At 50.8% G+C, this 17,679-nt stretch overlaps 4 protein-coding genes across 4 annotated transcripts; 3 read left to right on the top strand and 1 right to left on the bottom strand.

Moving 5' to 3' along the window:
- Positions 1–311: 311 nt before the first annotated feature.
- On the bottom strand, positions 312–1,307 carry EPUS_02808 (uncharacterized protein; the record flags this gene model as incomplete). Its single annotated transcript, XM_007803568.1, has 1 exon — positions 312–1,307. One exon carries the CDS (start codon positions 1,305–1,307, stop codon positions 312–314), a length of 996 nt encoding a protein of 331 aa, XP_007801759.1.
- A 3,045-nt stretch (positions 1,308–4,352) lies between these two features.
- On the top strand, positions 4,353–5,809 carry EPUS_02807 (uncharacterized protein; the record flags this gene model as incomplete). Its single annotated transcript, XM_007803567.1, has 2 exons — positions 4,353–5,138; positions 5,192–5,809. The coding sequence occupies 2 exons, from the start codon at positions 4,353–4,355 to the stop codon at positions 5,807–5,809; spliced, it is 1,404 nt and encodes a 467-aa protein (XP_007801758.1).
- A 673-nt stretch (positions 5,810–6,482) lies between these two features.
- On the top strand, positions 6,483–9,606 carry EPUS_02806 (uncharacterized protein; the record flags this gene model as incomplete). The annotated part of the gene is made up of 2 exons (XM_007803566.1): positions 6,483–6,783; positions 6,839–9,606. The coding sequence occupies 2 exons, from the start codon at positions 6,483–6,485 to the stop codon at positions 9,604–9,606; spliced, it is 3,069 nt and encodes a 1,022-aa protein (XP_007801757.1).
- A 1,981-nt stretch (positions 9,607–11,587) lies between these two features.
- EPUS_02805 (uncharacterized protein) lies at positions 11,588–13,639 on the top strand (the record flags this gene model as incomplete). Its single annotated transcript, XM_007803565.1, has 1 exon — positions 11,588–13,639. The coding sequence occupies one exon, from the start codon at positions 11,588–11,590 to the stop codon at positions 13,637–13,639; it is 2,052 nt and encodes a 683-aa protein (XP_007801756.1).
- Positions 13,640–17,679: the final 4,040 nt, after the last annotated feature.

Below are 17,679 nucleotides of genomic sequence, written 5' to 3'. Positions count from 1 at the left end.
ATGAGAGGATCGGGGGGAGGGGTGGCGGAGGTTCGTTGTCGTTGTCGCTGTCGTTTGGGAGTTGATTTGAAGGTTTGCCGTTAGCGGAGAGGATGGTGCTATCTTCGAGATCGGTGTCGGGTTTTCGGCGTCAGCGTGGTTGGCGGCAGTGGCGTTGATGGCGCCGGTGACCCTTGATGCTAGTGTGACGGTTGGTGTGCTTGACTGTGATTTTTGGTGCGAGGCTGCATGTCGAGTCACCTGCGTTGAGCTCAGAGACATCAGATCAATCTCCTCTTCAATCGGAATCTCGTCGGCAACGAGGCCGTTGGTCAGCGCATTGCTCTTCCGACCGAACAACTCTTTCGCCCCGTGTGTCGGGCTCGATAAGCCGGCTTCCGCCAATCCGCCTTGGCCCATGTCCCCACAAGATCTTCACTGACGCTGTCAAAGTCGTCGTTCAGCCGCGCAAAATCCTTGACCCAGTATGGGAAGAGGTAAATATGTGCATCTCGGAATTTGGTCAGGCATTTGATCGAACCGTACCTGGCAAGCAGACTCGATCGGATGTGCCATGATCGGTCCTTGCTCTCCTCGCACTCATCCATCAATGAAGACATGGGCATCGCCCAGACCAGTTTCCGTAACACTCCCTGTAGATTCCTGCTGTCAGGGTCATTCTTTGATAGAGGCGCGTCATGCTCCTGGTCCAGCGCTGCCGTAGCGAAGAAGTCACATTCCTCATCTTTGACGCTTTCCTCTCGCTCCACGGTCGAGTACCACACGCTCAGCCCGCCTCGACGACCGCCCTTTTCCCCACCTAAACCAACACGCTTTGGCCCCGGCACCTCGAGCTCGGTGCCATCAATTGCCCCTCCAAGACCGCCAAGATGAGCCATCCATGTTTCCAGAAAGGTCTCCCCGGGTACATGGCAAACGAGGTCGCATGGTAAGAGCATGAAGTCACTCACTATACATGCCTGGACCTGGGGAAGGCGTAGGAGCTCGGCGGTGCCGGTTTCGTGGTCCAGGCCCTCCGGAGCAAGGATGTCCGGGGATGGTGATGGCAGGGAGGTCAGATATGGGTTTTGCGCCAGAGCGGCGGAGATGGTCGTTTCGGATTCTGGCGGGGTGATCAGGGTGATGTTGGTGACGCCCATGCGATAACACCAGTCCAGCACATACCATACCATGGGCCTGTTTGCAAGGGTGATTAGGGCTTTGGGGTGCTCGGCAGGCACCGTGGTGAAGGTGTTGAGACTGCCTCCTGGACCGCAAAGGATCAGGGCCTGGAAACCCGTCTGGGGCGTGGAGAGTGCATGAGGCATCTTCCTGGAACGGGGGTTTGCGTATCTACTAGTGGTACACCTAGTGGTGGTAGCAGGTGAAGCTGAAGCTGAAGCTGAAGCTGAAGCTGAAGGTGAAAATGATGCTGCAGACAAGGTAGTAGTGATCGACAAGGAAGATCTTTCGTAACGCCTCCCAACAGCATATATCTCTGGGCTCTTGCAGTAGGCCTCGTCTTCGAAGATGTAATGGCGTGACAGAGTTGGCCCAGCAGGGCAGAATGGAGGAGTCACTCCACCGCGGTGCTCTCTCCGCCTCTCGAGATCGGCGGTGGATCTCAAGAAGGTGATGCGAGAATGCCGATAGATCCTCGACTGATCGGGCAGCGCCAGAGGGAGGGAGTGTGTGGATCAGACGGAGCGTAATCGAGTCGAGCAGAACCGGCAGTTTCTTTCGGTGATTAGTGGTCAGTGGTAGATATTTGGTCCTACTGATTACGTGAGGAATGAGTGTAGCACATGGGATGAATTGCCTCAGTCACTCAGGCCCTCAATGGTAGATTAACCAAGACAATTAGACAAAGATGTCTGGGGAGTCTAAAGACAAGATCGTCAAAAACAGTCAGATTGTCACTTGTCAAAATGATTACAACTCAACGAATAATTGATTAATCTTTAATGTATTTAGATAGAACCAGATTGATTAATTATCTGCATTAAGTCATGCTTGATTTATCCATCTTGATGATATTTAGAAAATAAAAAGTAAATAGTAAAGTAATCTTTTTTTACTCTCGTATTTTTTATATAACTATCATTCTTGGAAATACGTGAAAGTGTAGACTTGTCAATGAGAGGACCCCCTATCCAATCATTCTTGTCCTCAGACTCTGTAGAGAGCACTGACTTAGTCACCATAGAGTCTGAGGAAAGGAGGCAACGAGTGAACATTTCGACCCAGTCATCTTAATTGCATTATGGCAGCTACTAGTAGTCTTCCGGGGAGGCTTGACAATTGTGGCTGTGTGAATGAGAGCAGCAAAGGTCCTCTTCACATCCCATTCAGCTTATGATCTGGGCGGACGGTTGGGTAAATGGACTAAGTTAGCAAGCATCCGACAGAGTCTTATGCAAATAGAAGGTGCTGCTTCTACTGGACATCCCGCTCTGCCAGTTGGCCGTGGCTCAGACAGCGGTAGCCAGTGATCAAACCGCTTCCTTCTTGCATGATAGCAGCAGATTGCACGTGAATTCTGTCTGACAGGCATCAGTCACAGGGGGCATGCTTACCAATGCAATGTCGGCTCGAGAAAACTCCTTATTTGACAATTGCCCCAACGCTATCGCTTGTATTGGTATGTTCAGATCCAGATGCAGTATTCTCCTGCGCATTTCCAGCAGAATTCCTGCTCGTCACAAATCGTCACACATCCACGTGCCAGATGATAAATTGACCCTCGATTTGCGAGGTGTTATATGGCCATGGAGTTTGGCCATTGTCAACAAGCTGTCTCCACTGCATGTGGAGGTTGTATCACTTAGACCATTCCACTGATGCATATGAAAACGGAGAGAAGATAGACGAGATCGCAACGCAATATTTGACAGGAGCGGAGGCGTATCGGAGATTGGCAACCGAACACCCCCCTGGAAATGATCAAATATGCACGAGGACGTACATATTGAGGTGGCCAAGGACGGAACATGGGGCAGATCGAACAACAAGTGGCAAAACATTCGAGGAAAGACAGGATGGACTATGAACGTGAGGAGATTTGGGTCGCAGGTATCTCACCATGTGGCAGAGCATCAACAGGCACGACAGGCAAGAAAATCAACGACAAGATCAACAATCCGAAACAGTTTCTGAACCTGCTTAGACACCTCCACCCGGACATGTCACCGCTCAGCTTGATCGTTGTCGTTGGAGAAGTGGTACTGGTAGAGAGCTATAGGAAGAAGTATGATAGGGATACCTCAAGGGTCGGATGTTGGCAAGAGAGAATGGTATACGAATAGAAGAGGGAAACAAGGGCAAGTTGCCACCCACCAGAGAAATGGAATACAACAAGTGCAGAGGGCAGAAGAGCATCTGTGCTACAAGGCGGCAGTATATAGGGAGAGCAACATGCAGTGTGTGTTCAATTGACATGTCAGGTCATCATGTGCTGAAATGGTCATCCGGAGCACAGCAATATCTGCAAGCTACATGGACACCAATTGGCGGAGGTAAACACCAGAGTCTACAACGTGAATTGGATACCTACCAATCTCTGACGCAATCCAATGTAGATGGCTGTTGGACGGACTGTGGAGTGATTGCCACCCCGAACCAGGCAAGATCACCTGTCAGGAATGTTTATCTGTATCTCTATCAAATTGAGGCGGCATCACCGAGGGACCAGCTGATAGGATAAGGCAGGCAAGGATAGGGGACGACAATAATGTTGAGACAGGGTTTAGGCAGAAATTGGAGGGCCCGTTGTAATATGATATTTGTTCTTCGAGCCCAACTTGAAGTCCTCTTGTTGTTCACCGAGCCCTTGGCGTGCATGAGGATGGTTAAGCTTATAGGTAGTTATAGGTAGGCTGGTCCCCACCACAGCTGATGCGCAAGGGACCAGAGCACCTCGGGCCCCTTTGGTTCGTTCACAACCGCACAACGTCAAGTCGACTGGATACTCTCGAGCTGCGGCAGCCTCGGTGCGATTGTTGTCAAATCAGGGCATTGTACAGGATATAGCCAAACAGTTGTCACACACATTATAAGTACAGACGGACCCCATCGCGCAGCTTTGGTATGAACGAACGCCCGTCTCACCTTCCGAACTTCAGGCTCCTCAGCGTCAGCGGTGCTCCAAAGAGCTTCTCGAACCTGGTGAAGACCCACTTTCGCTGATTGACGCGCAGTCCCTACTTAACCGTGCCCCTTCAGCGGCCTCGTTGCACTACAGACACCGTGAGCGCGCTTCAAGCACTAGGCATTCCTCCACCTCGCATTTCCAGTCTCGATAGACATCCTACACACGCACACACACACACCAGGAACCAGGAGTGTCATTCGAAGCCCTGGGAAGGGCATGAATCATGTCATATTCTTACGAGCGCGTTGACCGCAGGAGGCGGACTACAGGAGGTGGTGGCTATGGCGCATCTAGCCGACGCTCAACACTTGGATATTGGGTTCCTCTCGTCATGACAGTCACCGTTGCCACAATTGGTCTTGCAGCTTGGATCTGGTCAGAACGTCAAGACGATGAGGACGAAAACAGCGGGGAAGAAAAACCTCCTGGTAGCGTTCCGCCGCCAGGCTACGCAAGCATGAGTGGTGGGCTACCCCCTGGACCTGGTCCAGCAGGATTTCAAGGACCGCCACCCTCGGCGCCGATGGGTCCTGGCGGCTTTGAAGGTGCACCAATACCACCACCTGAAACAGGTTATGAGGGTGCAGCAAGATCTACCGGTGCTGAAACACAAATCCCAGACGATGGGACTTTAATGTCGAAGATGTCAGGGGCATTGAAGCGCACACCAAGCCCTCAACAATCCTATGACTGGGCCAGCAAGAAGGTCGCAGCTGGTGTGGCAGCGGCTGGAGCTATGGTAGGTGGTGCCCTCACGACCATTCGAGAAGGAAGTCAAGATGATTACGAGGACCACGAAAGGTGGAGTGAGGAGGCTGAAAGCAGAGATAATGGCAAAGAAATCAAGAGAGGCCTTAAGCGAAGGGGCACAGCAGACGATTACTTCTCTGGGTCAGTCGAAATGCCCAAGGCAGCTGTTTTGAAATCCCGCAGGCGCAAGAATGTTGCCGTCGTGGTTTCTGCTATCGAGATTGGCAGTGACGCTGTGGGAGAAATAGGCCAGCATGCTGTAAGTTCCCATCCTACCTTATTAGCACAAGAGCACTCTGACAAGATGCCCAGTCCATCCTTGCACACTTGCCTGAATATATCAATCCTGAAACCACCCGAGTATTCGTGCTGATATATGCGCCCGAACTCAAAGCGCATCCTCTCAGCGGAGCGTTAGCCTCAAGGACAGGCGTTCCTATGACGCAAGGATCCACAACATCATCCTTCTCCAACATCAGCCACGGTGACACTCACACCCCAGGAGAGTTTCCCGGTGGATCACAGGCTGGTCTCGCGATCGTCGACCCGAATCCAGTTGACGAATCTTCATCACTGTTCAAGACCCTTTACAACCAAGCGTTGGCCGTGGCCGAGAGAGACACCATGATTTTGCCATTTACGACTCGCGCGGGTCATCTCCACCTTCTTCGAAGCTTGGCTCCCGAACTCGTTTATGTGCAGGAGTCTTTGTGCGGCGGCGAAGGAGAAATAGCTAGCAGCCTCTCCGGCTGGGTGAAGCAGACGGTTGTGGGGCTCGTGGATACCGAGGACGAAGATGGCTTAAGCAAAGCTCGTGCTGAACCATGGTGGCAGAAGGAGGAACGGACTGGATTGGGAAGATCCGTTGCGGTGGTGGATAGCTTGAAGATTGGGGATGACTGGAAAAGACGGACAGGCGAGCATGATTGAGCGCAAATAACTGGACTGGGAGTACGGTTCTCACCCATTGGGCACTACAGGACAATTGGGTTTCCTCGCTTTGTGTTTGTGTAAAAGGTCTCCTTGCAGCTATAAGATATGGTTGCCTCCATGAGTTCGAGTTCAAGTAGAGTACGCCGGAAGGGCTGCGCAGAGCTCAGCGCCATGTGTGAAAGAAGCTCAGCCAAACCGAGCATAATACTGTCTAGCACTGTCTAGCACTGTCTGGTGCTGTCTGGTGCTGTCTTCTGCTGTCTTCTTCACCTCTTCTGCTCATTCTCACGGTATCATGTGACCAGGTTGTGAGCCGTGCTTGGCAGCAACGTCAATCTTCCAGATGCGAACAAAGGCGTTGTTCACCCCCCCCGTCGATTTATTCTCCTTCATCCCCTGGTCGACATCGACACCACCTCGCATACCAAGAGAAACCCAGGGCGATCTTGCTGAGGCCAAGTTCCTCGGGCTACGGATACCACACCTCCACGCCTGGCACCCCCCGCTTTCCCCATGTCGCGCGCATCCACTCAAGCATCGCTGGACGGCGCCGGGATTGTGAAGGGTGACTGGATCCTCCGACCATAATACCGTCACCTCTACTTTCTCCGAGTCGACAGCGCAGAGGGCGACAGCGGTAGCCAGCAAGCCCCTTCCCCAGGCTCAAAAAATGAAACGCCCTCCCCCACCATATCTGCAAACCTCTACAAATGGTAATAGAACCTCAAACCCGTCACCTTCTCCCTCGAGCGCTTCCAAGAGGTTGCCGGGAAGTGCAGCTCCGCTCAGTGCAAATTCTCAAAATGGTGTCTATGGGAATGGCACAGGCCCGCGTCCGAATCGTCAACGGAAAGAATCACAACGCATGGGAGAGCCAACAGGACGTCCGCAGAGGCTTGCGACGAGGAATGGTGTTGTAGATGGGCTCCCTCTTGAGAGGCGGTCCGCGAAGAGGTATCCAGAACCGTATGGTGAGCAACTCATCTGTCTCAGCATGTTGGGCCAGTCTAACGTCTCTATTTCCAGTTCCGAGCGAATCGCATATCCTCCGCAAATTCAAGGGCCACCTGCCTTCCCTTATTGTACATCTACACCCGACCCATTTTCGATTCGACCAGCAAGAGGGAAGTTTCAGCTATCACTCCGAAATGCGCATGTTTATCGAGCACTTACAGAAGAGGACTATACCGCATGACATGCTTGAAGAGCTTCGGAAGTCTGATGTGCGATTCTATGACGGCTGGCTGATTGTGCGTGTCGTCGATCACAAGTCGGTGTCAGCCACTGCCGGGTCTGCTTCCAATACTTCTTCTGATGACCAGTATTCAATACATAATCACAATCCGTACATCACACCTTCACCATGGCGACCTTACCCACTCAAGAATCTGCTCAGAGCTGAAGGGGAACGGAAATCACCACCACTCAAACAGGAGCCGAATGAAGACTCTTCAATTCGTCCAAAGAGTGCATCGTCAATGAATATCCAAAACGGACTCCATGAGGCATCGCCCAAATCTCGACAACCACAACCGAAAATCTACCACGTTGCTCTTCGCCCCACAGCACTATCTAAACACATGGATCTTGTCATCGACTCAATGACGCCGGATCCAAAAGCTGTAAATCGACGGCAATCGCAAGCGTATCCTACTGCGCGAACGCCATCGTCTTCCATGCCTCCACCAACGCCTCTTTCCGCAGTGCCATCGACACCTTCTGTTGAGCGTGGGCCTCCAACCAAGAAGCTCAAAATGAAAATCGAATCCAAGGACTTGCTCGAATATGAAGCAAGAATCGTCAACTCCACCGCACCGCCTTTGTTCCTAGATGCTCTGAATAGTCTTGACGAAGCTCAGAACTTACTTGAATTTCTCAAAGACCCTTGGCATGATGAGCCTCCACCATCACCGAAAGGACGGAAGCGGACCATTGCAGAGCTTGCAGCGGACGATGCTCTTGCGAAGGAACAAGAACGTTTCATGCTCATTATGGATGAGCGCAATATTGGAAGCTCGGCCACCGCTAATGCAACCAATGCTGACGGCCCGGCAGCTGCGACTCTATTTCAACCACGATTCGAGAAATTCAATGCTCTGGAGAACATCAAGTCACAGCATGCCGAAAACAAGAGGCTCGAAGAGGAGCGGAAATCCCAACAAGACCATCAGCGACGCAATCACCAGAGAGAGGAAGAAGCAAGAAGAGTCCGCGCTCATGAGCAACAACAGCAGCAGCAGCAGCAGCAGCAACAACAACAACAACAACAACAACAGCAACAAAGAATGGAGGAAACGCGTCGACAACAGATGGCACAGTTGCAGATGTCGCAGCGTCATGCAGGTATCCAAGCCACGGTAGCTACGACAGGGCAGCAACAGCAGCAACCGGGCACCAATCACATCAATGGAATTTCTGCTGTACCTCCTAATATGCAGAATCATATAGCCCATGTCTCCCAAGCTCAAAGATCATCCCCCGTGGTTCGTACCAGCACGCCTCATGCCCACTCCTCACCACTTGTTGGGCACGTGTCACATGCGAGCCAGAGTGTGAGTATGGCTCCGACGTCTTCGAATCAGGGAGCCGCAGGAAGCCCACCGCGGCCTGAATCGGGCATGCAACATGGCCACCCCGGAGTTGCTATGACTAGAGGGCCAAGTGGGCAAGGCTCAAGCAGACATGGCACACCACAAATTTCTCAGGGCACCCCAGCAATGAGACACTCGACGCCGGTAGTCAGACAAGTCACTCCTACGAGTCGGATGAACAACGCCAGCCCACATGTGGGCATGGTAGCTCCAACTCCACATATGTCTCAGGGTGCAATGATGAATGGGGTGAATGGCATGTCTGGAATGGCAGCACAGAACGCTGTCATGGGTGCGAATCGTCAACAGCAGCAACATCAACTACAGAACTTCAATCAGCCGGGAAATCCCCATACACTGACGCCTGAGCAAGTTGCCTATCGCCAGAGGCAGCAACATACTCTCCATCAACAACGAGCAATGCAGCATCAGTTGCAACAGCAACAACAGGATGGCCAGAATCCCCAAACTTTCCAGCAACCACCCAGTGCACAAAATGCTTTTCCACACACAACCGCCAATTACAACGCGCAGCTCCACAAAATGACCCAAGATCTCATGCAAGCTCAAGCTGCGGCAGCTGGCTCTCCGCCCCAAAATCACGCTCCTCACCAACAAGCTGTCCAGATGAACCACCATCCGTCGCAGAGCGGCATGCAATCTCAGGTTCCAGGTCAACAACAGCAACAACGACCCGCTCAGCCCACCAATCCAGCGCAAGTGCAGCAATTCTTTACTCAACGCCTGCGCGTGGTGCAGCAACACCTGTTCCAAACGCTCGCTAATCAGCACTATGGCGGGAACCCTCAACTGATCCAACCAGCACAACGGGAAATCCTCCAGCAACGTGCCAAACAGCAAGTCATGCATGAGATAACACAGCGGGGGATGCTCAATCCAGCACAGAGGCAAGGTCAGATAACACAACAACAAATGATGCAGATGCAGCAAGCTCAACAGCACGGTCAAGGCAGCCCGCAGAATATTGCCCTGATGAGACAGCAAATGATGCAGCAGCAGGCGATCCAACAACACCAACAGCAGCAGCAACAGCAGCAGCAGCAGCAACAACAACAACAACAACAACAACAACAACAACAACAACAACAACAACAACAACAACAACAACAACAACAACAACAACAACAACAACAACAACAACAACAACAACAACAACAACAGCAGCAGCAGCAGCAACAGTAGTAGCGGGCAAGCCACATCTGAATTCATTGCCAGGTTAATCCTCGTTCTTGAGGCGAACACTAGATTGGAAGGCTAGATTGGTGTATGTGTGCGTTCTGGGGAAGTTCCTTGCAGCTCTTCGCCCAGCTTCTCTTCCTCCTTTTCTTCGAACCGGTTTCAACCTTCTCACATCTTTTATGGACTGTGCACGTATATATTTGGTGGTGGCAACTCAAAGCCCCGGCGCTAGGACTCTTGCATTTGGTTTAATGTACTCTGGTGATGGTGACACGATGTGGAATGAGGTTTCTCATGACTAGGCATGGGGTTGGGGGGGCCAGAGTGTCGTCTTGGCTGGGCGTGTACGACCCAAGGATTCATCCGAGTTCTTTGGGTCGTCTTATTACCGCTCGGGAGAGAGGGAGAAAGAAGTTCAAACGATCCGAAGTATTCTTTCCACAGCTGTTTAACTAGTGAGACGCGGATGTCTTTCTGCAGTGACGAAACTGGAAGAGAATCGAACAAAAGGATATTATTCCGTATTCGTGCACAGCCTTTCTAGAACGCTTGCTTCTTGTGTAAGCGCTGGCTACTTCATACCCTTCCCTTCACATCCTACTGTACACGCTATTGTCATTGCTGGTATTTGTCTACCGAGCTGATGGCCATGCAATACACTTCTACATCATATGCGCCATATATCTTACCGCCGATCCTACCTTGGACATAATTCTCCTTTTCATTTTGACCGGCTATTCGTATCTCAGCTGAGAGGGGTGACAACCTCGTCTGGTCAGACTCTACTCGCGTAGTGATGGTGATGGGGCTGGACTCTGTCGTTGAATACGGGAATGTCCTATCGTAGTGTCTAGCTGAATGCTGTCTGGAAAGGGGAACATCTGGTGGCTTCATTTATTTAGCTGTCCCAGTACTCCGTACTCGGTACAATTCAACCCCCTAAAATGCTTGACGTGCCATGAAAATCTTACCTAATCTCTTGGCGGCTACGTCCTTTCATACTCGTAGCAATATCTAGTCGAATGTCAAAACGCTGCTTTATTATATCTTGTCTTCCCAAGCCCGAATGCTTCGAATATGTGGGGATCATCTTCCTATAGACCTGTATTATTCGGGAAGAAGAAGTGTCGGTTTGGGACGGATACTTGTCGCCCATCTTCGGACTCGGCATCGCCCACCATCTCAATCCTCGGGGATACCTCCATTGAAAGGGCCCAGATCTAGCGGGGCCCAAAAGCTGGCATCACCAACTCGCCACCATTCCATACCGCTAATCCGAAAGGTGGACGATTCGGAACTGCTTAGACCCCAGATCGAGGCCCAGCGTAGCAGGCAGGCGTGGGCTGCTCTCTTCGCCCGACTCTTGAAGTTGCTAGCAAGAGTTGATGTAAGCGGATTTCAGCTGTGGCACTTCGTCAGGAAATACTTTACTACACCACACGCTAGAAGCGACTATCGTTTTACTGGACCACAAAAAATCCTTCTCACTCGCGTTTTACAGAGGATCCTGGACGAATGGACTCGGGAGGGTGATTATTCAGAAGGCATCGATCTTGATGCTGTACTTCAATTTTATGTAAGGCGAAATCTCTTTAGTCGCCAAGAATGGGTCGACTATCTCGGCTTCTTCGCAAGAACCGCTTATCTTAATGCTAAGCTCCGAAGAGACCAGCATACAGAGCACGATTTGGCTAACAGAAACAATGATGCGATCCGCCTTCGAATACTTTGTAAGGTCTGGAAGTGGTTTCTGTTTAGAGATAGCCCCCGGAGCTCTCGAGTTACCACTCCGGTCAAAGAACACGACTATCTATGGCCACGGCTGCGAGACAGACTGGATCAAGGTCATGATGCCGAAAATGGAACAGATTACGTGAAAAACTTTACAAGTCTCGTAGCAAGGGGGAATAGCACCACAGACCCAGACCTAGATCGACATCTTGCCTATAACTCCATACTCACCTTAGTTGCCTTGTATAGCAACATGATGACGTTTGCTGTGGACAACGTTGATGCGCCAAGTGCTACAGGCACACATTCTCAAAGCCAAGTTCCTACTCTTGAAGGGAAGAGCTCTTCCATCTTGCAGCCCAATTGGCACCTCGGATCTGGTCAGGGCATCTACTGGACTCCCGAGATCGGCCACCTGTCCATCAGCGAAGCTTCTATGCTATATCTCATCGCTCGTGCTGCCAGCGAGGCAACATTGAACCTTACGCTACTCAGGATTGTCTTGGCGCAAATGTCGCTCCCTGAGAGCGACGCCCAGGAGATCGCAAGAATATATCAAGGCTTCAAGCTTGCGGTTCCTGCGATCATGGGCAAGTTTCAGTTTTATGCGTACGACGAATCGGTCTATCAGAGGGGACTGCCAAGACGAGATCCTTTCAAAGCCTATGTGCAGAAAGCGATGGTGTCTAACGATATTGGAGGTCTTGAACACGCGGGCGCCGTTGCAGCAGACTGTAGAGGTATAGCAAAGACTACACGGAGCGATCTTCTTGCTCTTGTCGCGGCCTTTCTCCAACTAGACGAACCTGTGAAAGCACTGCGCTACTGGAATGTGCTGGCTCAACGTGGCAACCCCAATGTGGATGGATGGCGGGTCTGGCTGGATTATGCGTTCCAGAAGAAGGATTACGTTGCTTACGAAGTTGTCTGGAACAAGCTGTGCACTCTTTTCATACCACGCGCTGCCGAAATGTGGCACCAGCGACTTCTTCTGCTTCATCAAACTCATCAACCATCGGCTGCCTGGTCACACTTTTGTACCCTAGTTCGTTACTCAGGACTGAACAAAACGCTAGTTGGACATCCCGTACCTCTAATAGCGCCGTCGACTATTGACATTGAGTTGTTCCATATGATGATCAAAGCCTATCTAGAGGGAGAGGACGGAGATAAAGCGAGGGCTAAAGAGGTCTTGCAGCTCATGAAGAAACAAGCAGGGCTCCGGGTCACAAGAAAGACATATATGTTGTTTGTCGAAGACTCTTTGAAAACGGGCGCTCGTCACTCGGCTATCGAGTGGTTTGTGGAAGGGAAATCTTTGCAGATCAAGTTCTTGCCTGAGGATTACGCCCTAATTTTCGAGTATAGCCTAAATAAACACGGCAAAGCCCAAATGTCGCCTTTGGCCTACTTTCGCTCTCCAGTTCTTCGATGCTTTGAAGCCATATCCGCAGTTATGCGCCTAGCCCGCGGTGGACGCGTCTCTACTCTTCCAGGCTACCAGGTTGAGTTTTCGTCCTCAAACATCGAATCAGCCCTCAAGGCTATACCGACGGAGAAAGATGTAGACGATGATTTGCCGGATCCAATACTGAAAGAAACCCAATCGTTGTACGCAGCCCTCATGAGGTATTTGGCTCAGGACTTTGCAGAGCGGCCACCTAGTCCGTCAAAGATGGCTCGTCTGAGGCTCTTACTGCTCCTTTGGGATCATTGCATACTCACAGGAAATTCAGCAAGCACAGAAATGGAATCAATTCTCCGTTCTGCTATACACGGTATGCATCCTGGATTGCAGGAAAAGCTGATGACTGGGGTCATGTTCAAAAACTATGATCCCGAAGATACTGTCTCCTTTTACAGCTATAGGTCACTACGACTTATCGGCAGACAGTGGTTTTCAGAACGCATCCGCCTCATTGCTTCAGGTCGCTCCCGGTCTCAGCTGGAGAGGCTTCCATGGAAAGGGTATGATGCTGTAACCGAAGAAACTCTGATTGACGTGGGAATGTCTTCGCAGGAAGATCGGCACAAGATTCTAAACCAAATAAAATCATGGAAGAACGCGGCAATAATGAATCGAGAACAGTATGCGAGGGAGAAAAGAAAAGCGAAATTTTTTGACGACCTGGTATCAGAAGCCGAGGTTGAATTCAAAGAACAACCTGAACAGATTGAAATCAGAAAGGAAACAATCTCCAAGTTACAGCAAGGCTGTCAAAGCTCACGTGATGATAAGGCTATAACCCGGCGAGCGGTCTTCGAAGTATTGTGCTCTGGCAATATCAGTGCTTCTGCAGAGTGACTCCCTGCTCATGCATTGCTCCACAGAACAGCCAAAGTCACCAAGATCTACATCAACATCTACACTATTGCTGTCTGCTCACGGCACAATTCCAGAGCAGCGGCCCCAGAAGCAACCAGGCAGGGAGGGACAAACCAAGATTCATCTAAGGACAAATGACAATCTTCCAGCTATGCTAGCAAGAGTTATGTGTCGCCGCAGGTTTTGGTCTAGGCATGCCGCGAAATCAAGTCGATCGGGTTGAAGACAAAGCAATAGCGTCGAGGCCCATTGATTTTCAGGTCAGATGCAGGAAACAGCCCTCTGTCACCCCTTCTGGAACAGACAATGAATTCTAGTCAAGAGCCGACACATGCAAGTTTCACATCATGCTACCCAGGTACACAAGTAGACACTGGCTCAACGTCTACCCCTCCGACACACTGTCCAGCAGTTGGCAGACAGGCAAAAAAGGCCAATCATCCAGTTCAGCTCACATACCCAAAGCTGGCCGTTCAATCTAACGTTCCTCCAATTTCCTCCACCAAACCCACGTTGTGCCACGTTTCCTCACACTCCTGCGCAAGGCTCCCTCCAGAATCTGTCGCCCAGCCATTAAACGCCATGTGTACTCTCTGGCTTCCTTCCTTCAACAAAATCCGCAAATAGTCCTTCTCAACCTTCTCCTTGGACTCCATGTGCGAATATGCCCATTTGACCTCGGTAAACCCTTATCCTGAGTGATCAGCTGCTACTGCTGTACCCTTCGTCCGCAGATCTGAAAAGGTGATAGGAGAATTGGGAGAAACCAACCCACAGATTCAGCCCGATCTCCATCGATGTCGTTTTTGTGGGGGCATGGGCGTGTATGGTGCTACCATTACCGGGTCTTGGAATGTATGCAGGGCTACAGCATACCTTCGTATCTGAATTTATTTTTCTCTCTTTCCAGGCTCCGCCACCACTTTCAGCATTCTCACCTCTGCTCTCTGGTGCTGAGATCAAGACCACAGAGTGTGAGGAGGGGAAGAAGAAGAGAGCACAAAAAATACCCTCCCTTCCATCCCTTCACCCTGGGCCATCAATCGACTTCGAACCTCTTCCTCCGCCAACAACACCATCATCGGTTCAGAACCAGCTGACTTCGACATCCAGCCCGGGTCATGCTGCAGCAGCGCTAGGGATTAGGACGAGTTCTTCGCGCTGACCGCTGGACATGTCATGGACGCATCGAACCAACCGCGATCAAGCCGGAGCAGGCAGCTCCGCGTCGTATAGGGGGGAGCTGTAGCGGTATCAGAGGAGTCGGGGTGGAAAGAGCATGGAAAGGAGAAGAGTTCGGGGCCCCGAGGAGCGTGGAGGAGACGAGAAGGGGGTGTAGCGACGCAGGGAAGGTGATGCTGAGGTGGTATGCATGGTGACAGTGAACGCGCTGAGGTGATAGGTAGCAGGATTTGATTTGTGGAGGTTTTGCCCCGACGGGAGGGAGATCTTCTCTACTTATTTCTGAATCTCACTAACTACTAACAATCTGTATTTGATTTTCAACTACCCTCACTAGAGCGGACGTCGTGTTCATGTACTGTTACTGGGACTCATACAACTTACTAATCTACTCAGCTCCAACAGGTTCGATTCACTGTAACTAGTTAATTGGTTTCCACGTACGTAAAATCTTTTTTCTCTTCTTATGCATCCCCATGCCATGCCATCTACATGGTATGGCATGATATGTATGGTCTTCCTGTTCCCATGAAGGGCCAAGTCGTCTTGGTTCCTCGGCTCTTCTGGAGGTGGTCGACCTGAAATAGAAACTACCGTTTCTGGGTCCTGTGAAGTATTTACCTGGGGAGAAGGTTGAACGCTTGTAGCAGCAAAGTCAGCATGGATTGTTATAACCTTATGGCTGGGACAGCATCGGCGGGACTCTTATCGTATCCGCTTGATCGTTTGCTCACGTTAGCGTATACATAAATAAGATATCATAATTGGTGGCAAGGGAATCGGAAAGCAGCATAGAGGGTTGGTCTAAACCACTTGCACAACCTCAACCCGCGCTCTATGGTTGGACAAGCTCCAGAATGTACGACCTCAACTTAGCAGATGTTGCTTCGTTGTGCCACTGTCCATCCTGAGGCGCAGGCGAAGAGCCAGAAGTAATGCTGGCTGGAAAACCCTTCCACCAGGCTCGTGCGGTGATGAGAGCAAATGCCAATAGACTAGATAGCACCAGGCAATGAAATGTCTTGTCCTTGGGGATTCAGAAAGTGATCAGTACGAAAAAAAGACATAACCGAACGTTATGTTCAGACCGAATGCGCCTTGCTCGATGGATTTGCCAGACGAAAGTGGGATTTTACTTTCCCTTCAACGATTTCAAAGCCGACTACCTGGTGATTAATTAAGCATTGTGTTTGCCTCATTTGGAAGGGGCCGGTTTTGGCAACATATACGAGAACAGTCCCGGAGTCTTTGTACCGGCGATCTGGCACTGGAGCGATGCCCGAGTTTTGCCAGACGACAAATGTTGGGCGCCCCGAGAACCTTGAGCACTTTAGCCCTCCGATCTGACATAGGAGACCGAATCGTTACGCTTTGCTCTGACACAAATCTGGCACGCTTGCGCCCTGGGGTGGTTTTATACGTGGTTCCTTGTCAGAGACCTTGTCCTCTCTTGCGACACTTCCTTCGGCATCGAGTTATGAGGGTCAGTATGGAAACTCATTCCACTACTAACTTAGAGCAAACCCGAAGTCGAATGAGCTGGAGTAATTGGAGACATTTTAGCCACTTGCTCGGGGTGGCTTTCCGGCGGCAATCCTGGGAGGCCGCTGCGGCGTGGTCACAAGTACATCATCGTACGGAGTACGACCATTAGATAGTCATCTGCGACTGTCTTGACGGAACGCATCTGCAACAACATGCGGGCTGCTGCAATCGTATCGTGGACGGAGTAGACGAGCCCCGGAAATAGGGCTGAGCCACAGAAATTCAGCTTAATGATTCTCCATCAACAAGCACATGGAGGTAGAGGAGTTCAGGGGAAAGGTTTCCTTGAAACAAAGCACCATGAGGGGCGCAACAACCTCAAGGCTTTTTCGGGTAGTGGTTGCAGACATGTCGGCATTTTCCCTCTCAGAATATGTAGCGCCTGATCTTTAGGGAATGGCAGCCAAGTCCTCACCTGTTTGAGTAAATAACTAGTCGTCATCCACGAATTTGCGGCTTTGATGGTCTTCGTTTGATGGTTGATAGACACTGTTCATCTCCGCCGGCTTGAGAACCAAATTTCTGGGGGAAAAAACGAATTTACGGAAGCCATGAATTCATTTGTAAGCTCTGCGACCGAGTCGGTCGGTTATCTACATACACAAGAGCAGATCCTTGAGAAGGATCAGCGATCTTGCGCGCGTCTGCAGTATGGAGTAAGGTGATGCTCGTTGGTGTGCCATCACCAATGGCATTTGCTGCTTTGATGACTGAACTGCGAAGTACAAATCTCAGCCTGTATCCAGATCGGTAGGCTTTGAGGATTGTATGCTTAGGTTGCTGAGCATTCTCGACCGCTCATACCACGTTGACCAAAAAGTCAAGTTTGCAGCAGCATCGTGTAGCTCAGCAACCGGCTGTCTGTCATCACATGAGTCCCATGCTCGCCCGTGTAAAGCGTCAAGTACAAAGGTAAAGTGGACCTTTTGCATTTGAATTCAAGCACACGTGTTTCGAGAAAGGCCGGGTGATACAAGCAGAAAGAAGTTAATTTCCATCTAGCCTGAAACCTCCACAGTGATTGGGCTGCCCTCAGGGTGCGAGCAAGGTCCAGAATTGTGGCAAGCTCAGAATAGCTCTCGGACGTGGTGCTATCAGTGGCAAGGCGATGACATAGGACAGACCACGAGGGTGAGGTACTTTGTTCCCAAGCCTCATCCCCTGTACATCATACCACGGAGAGAGTAGATCGTAGGAAGCGTCTCCCTTAAGCTCGCCGGCCTAATTGAGTGATAAAGTTAGACACGGTATTATGCTTTGCTAGGGGGCGTGAACTGCCCCGAAATATGTAC

This window comes from Endocarpon pusillum, assembly GCF_000464535.1.
Source record: "Endocarpon pusillum Z07020 unplaced genomic scaffold scaffold2538, whole genome shotgun sequence".
NCBI classification, from domain to species: domain Eukaryota; kingdom Fungi; phylum Ascomycota; class Eurotiomycetes; order Verrucariales; family Verrucariaceae; genus Endocarpon; species Endocarpon pusillum.
Note: the sequence above shows the minus strand (reverse complement) of the source record. Positions and strands in the feature narration are given on the sequence as shown.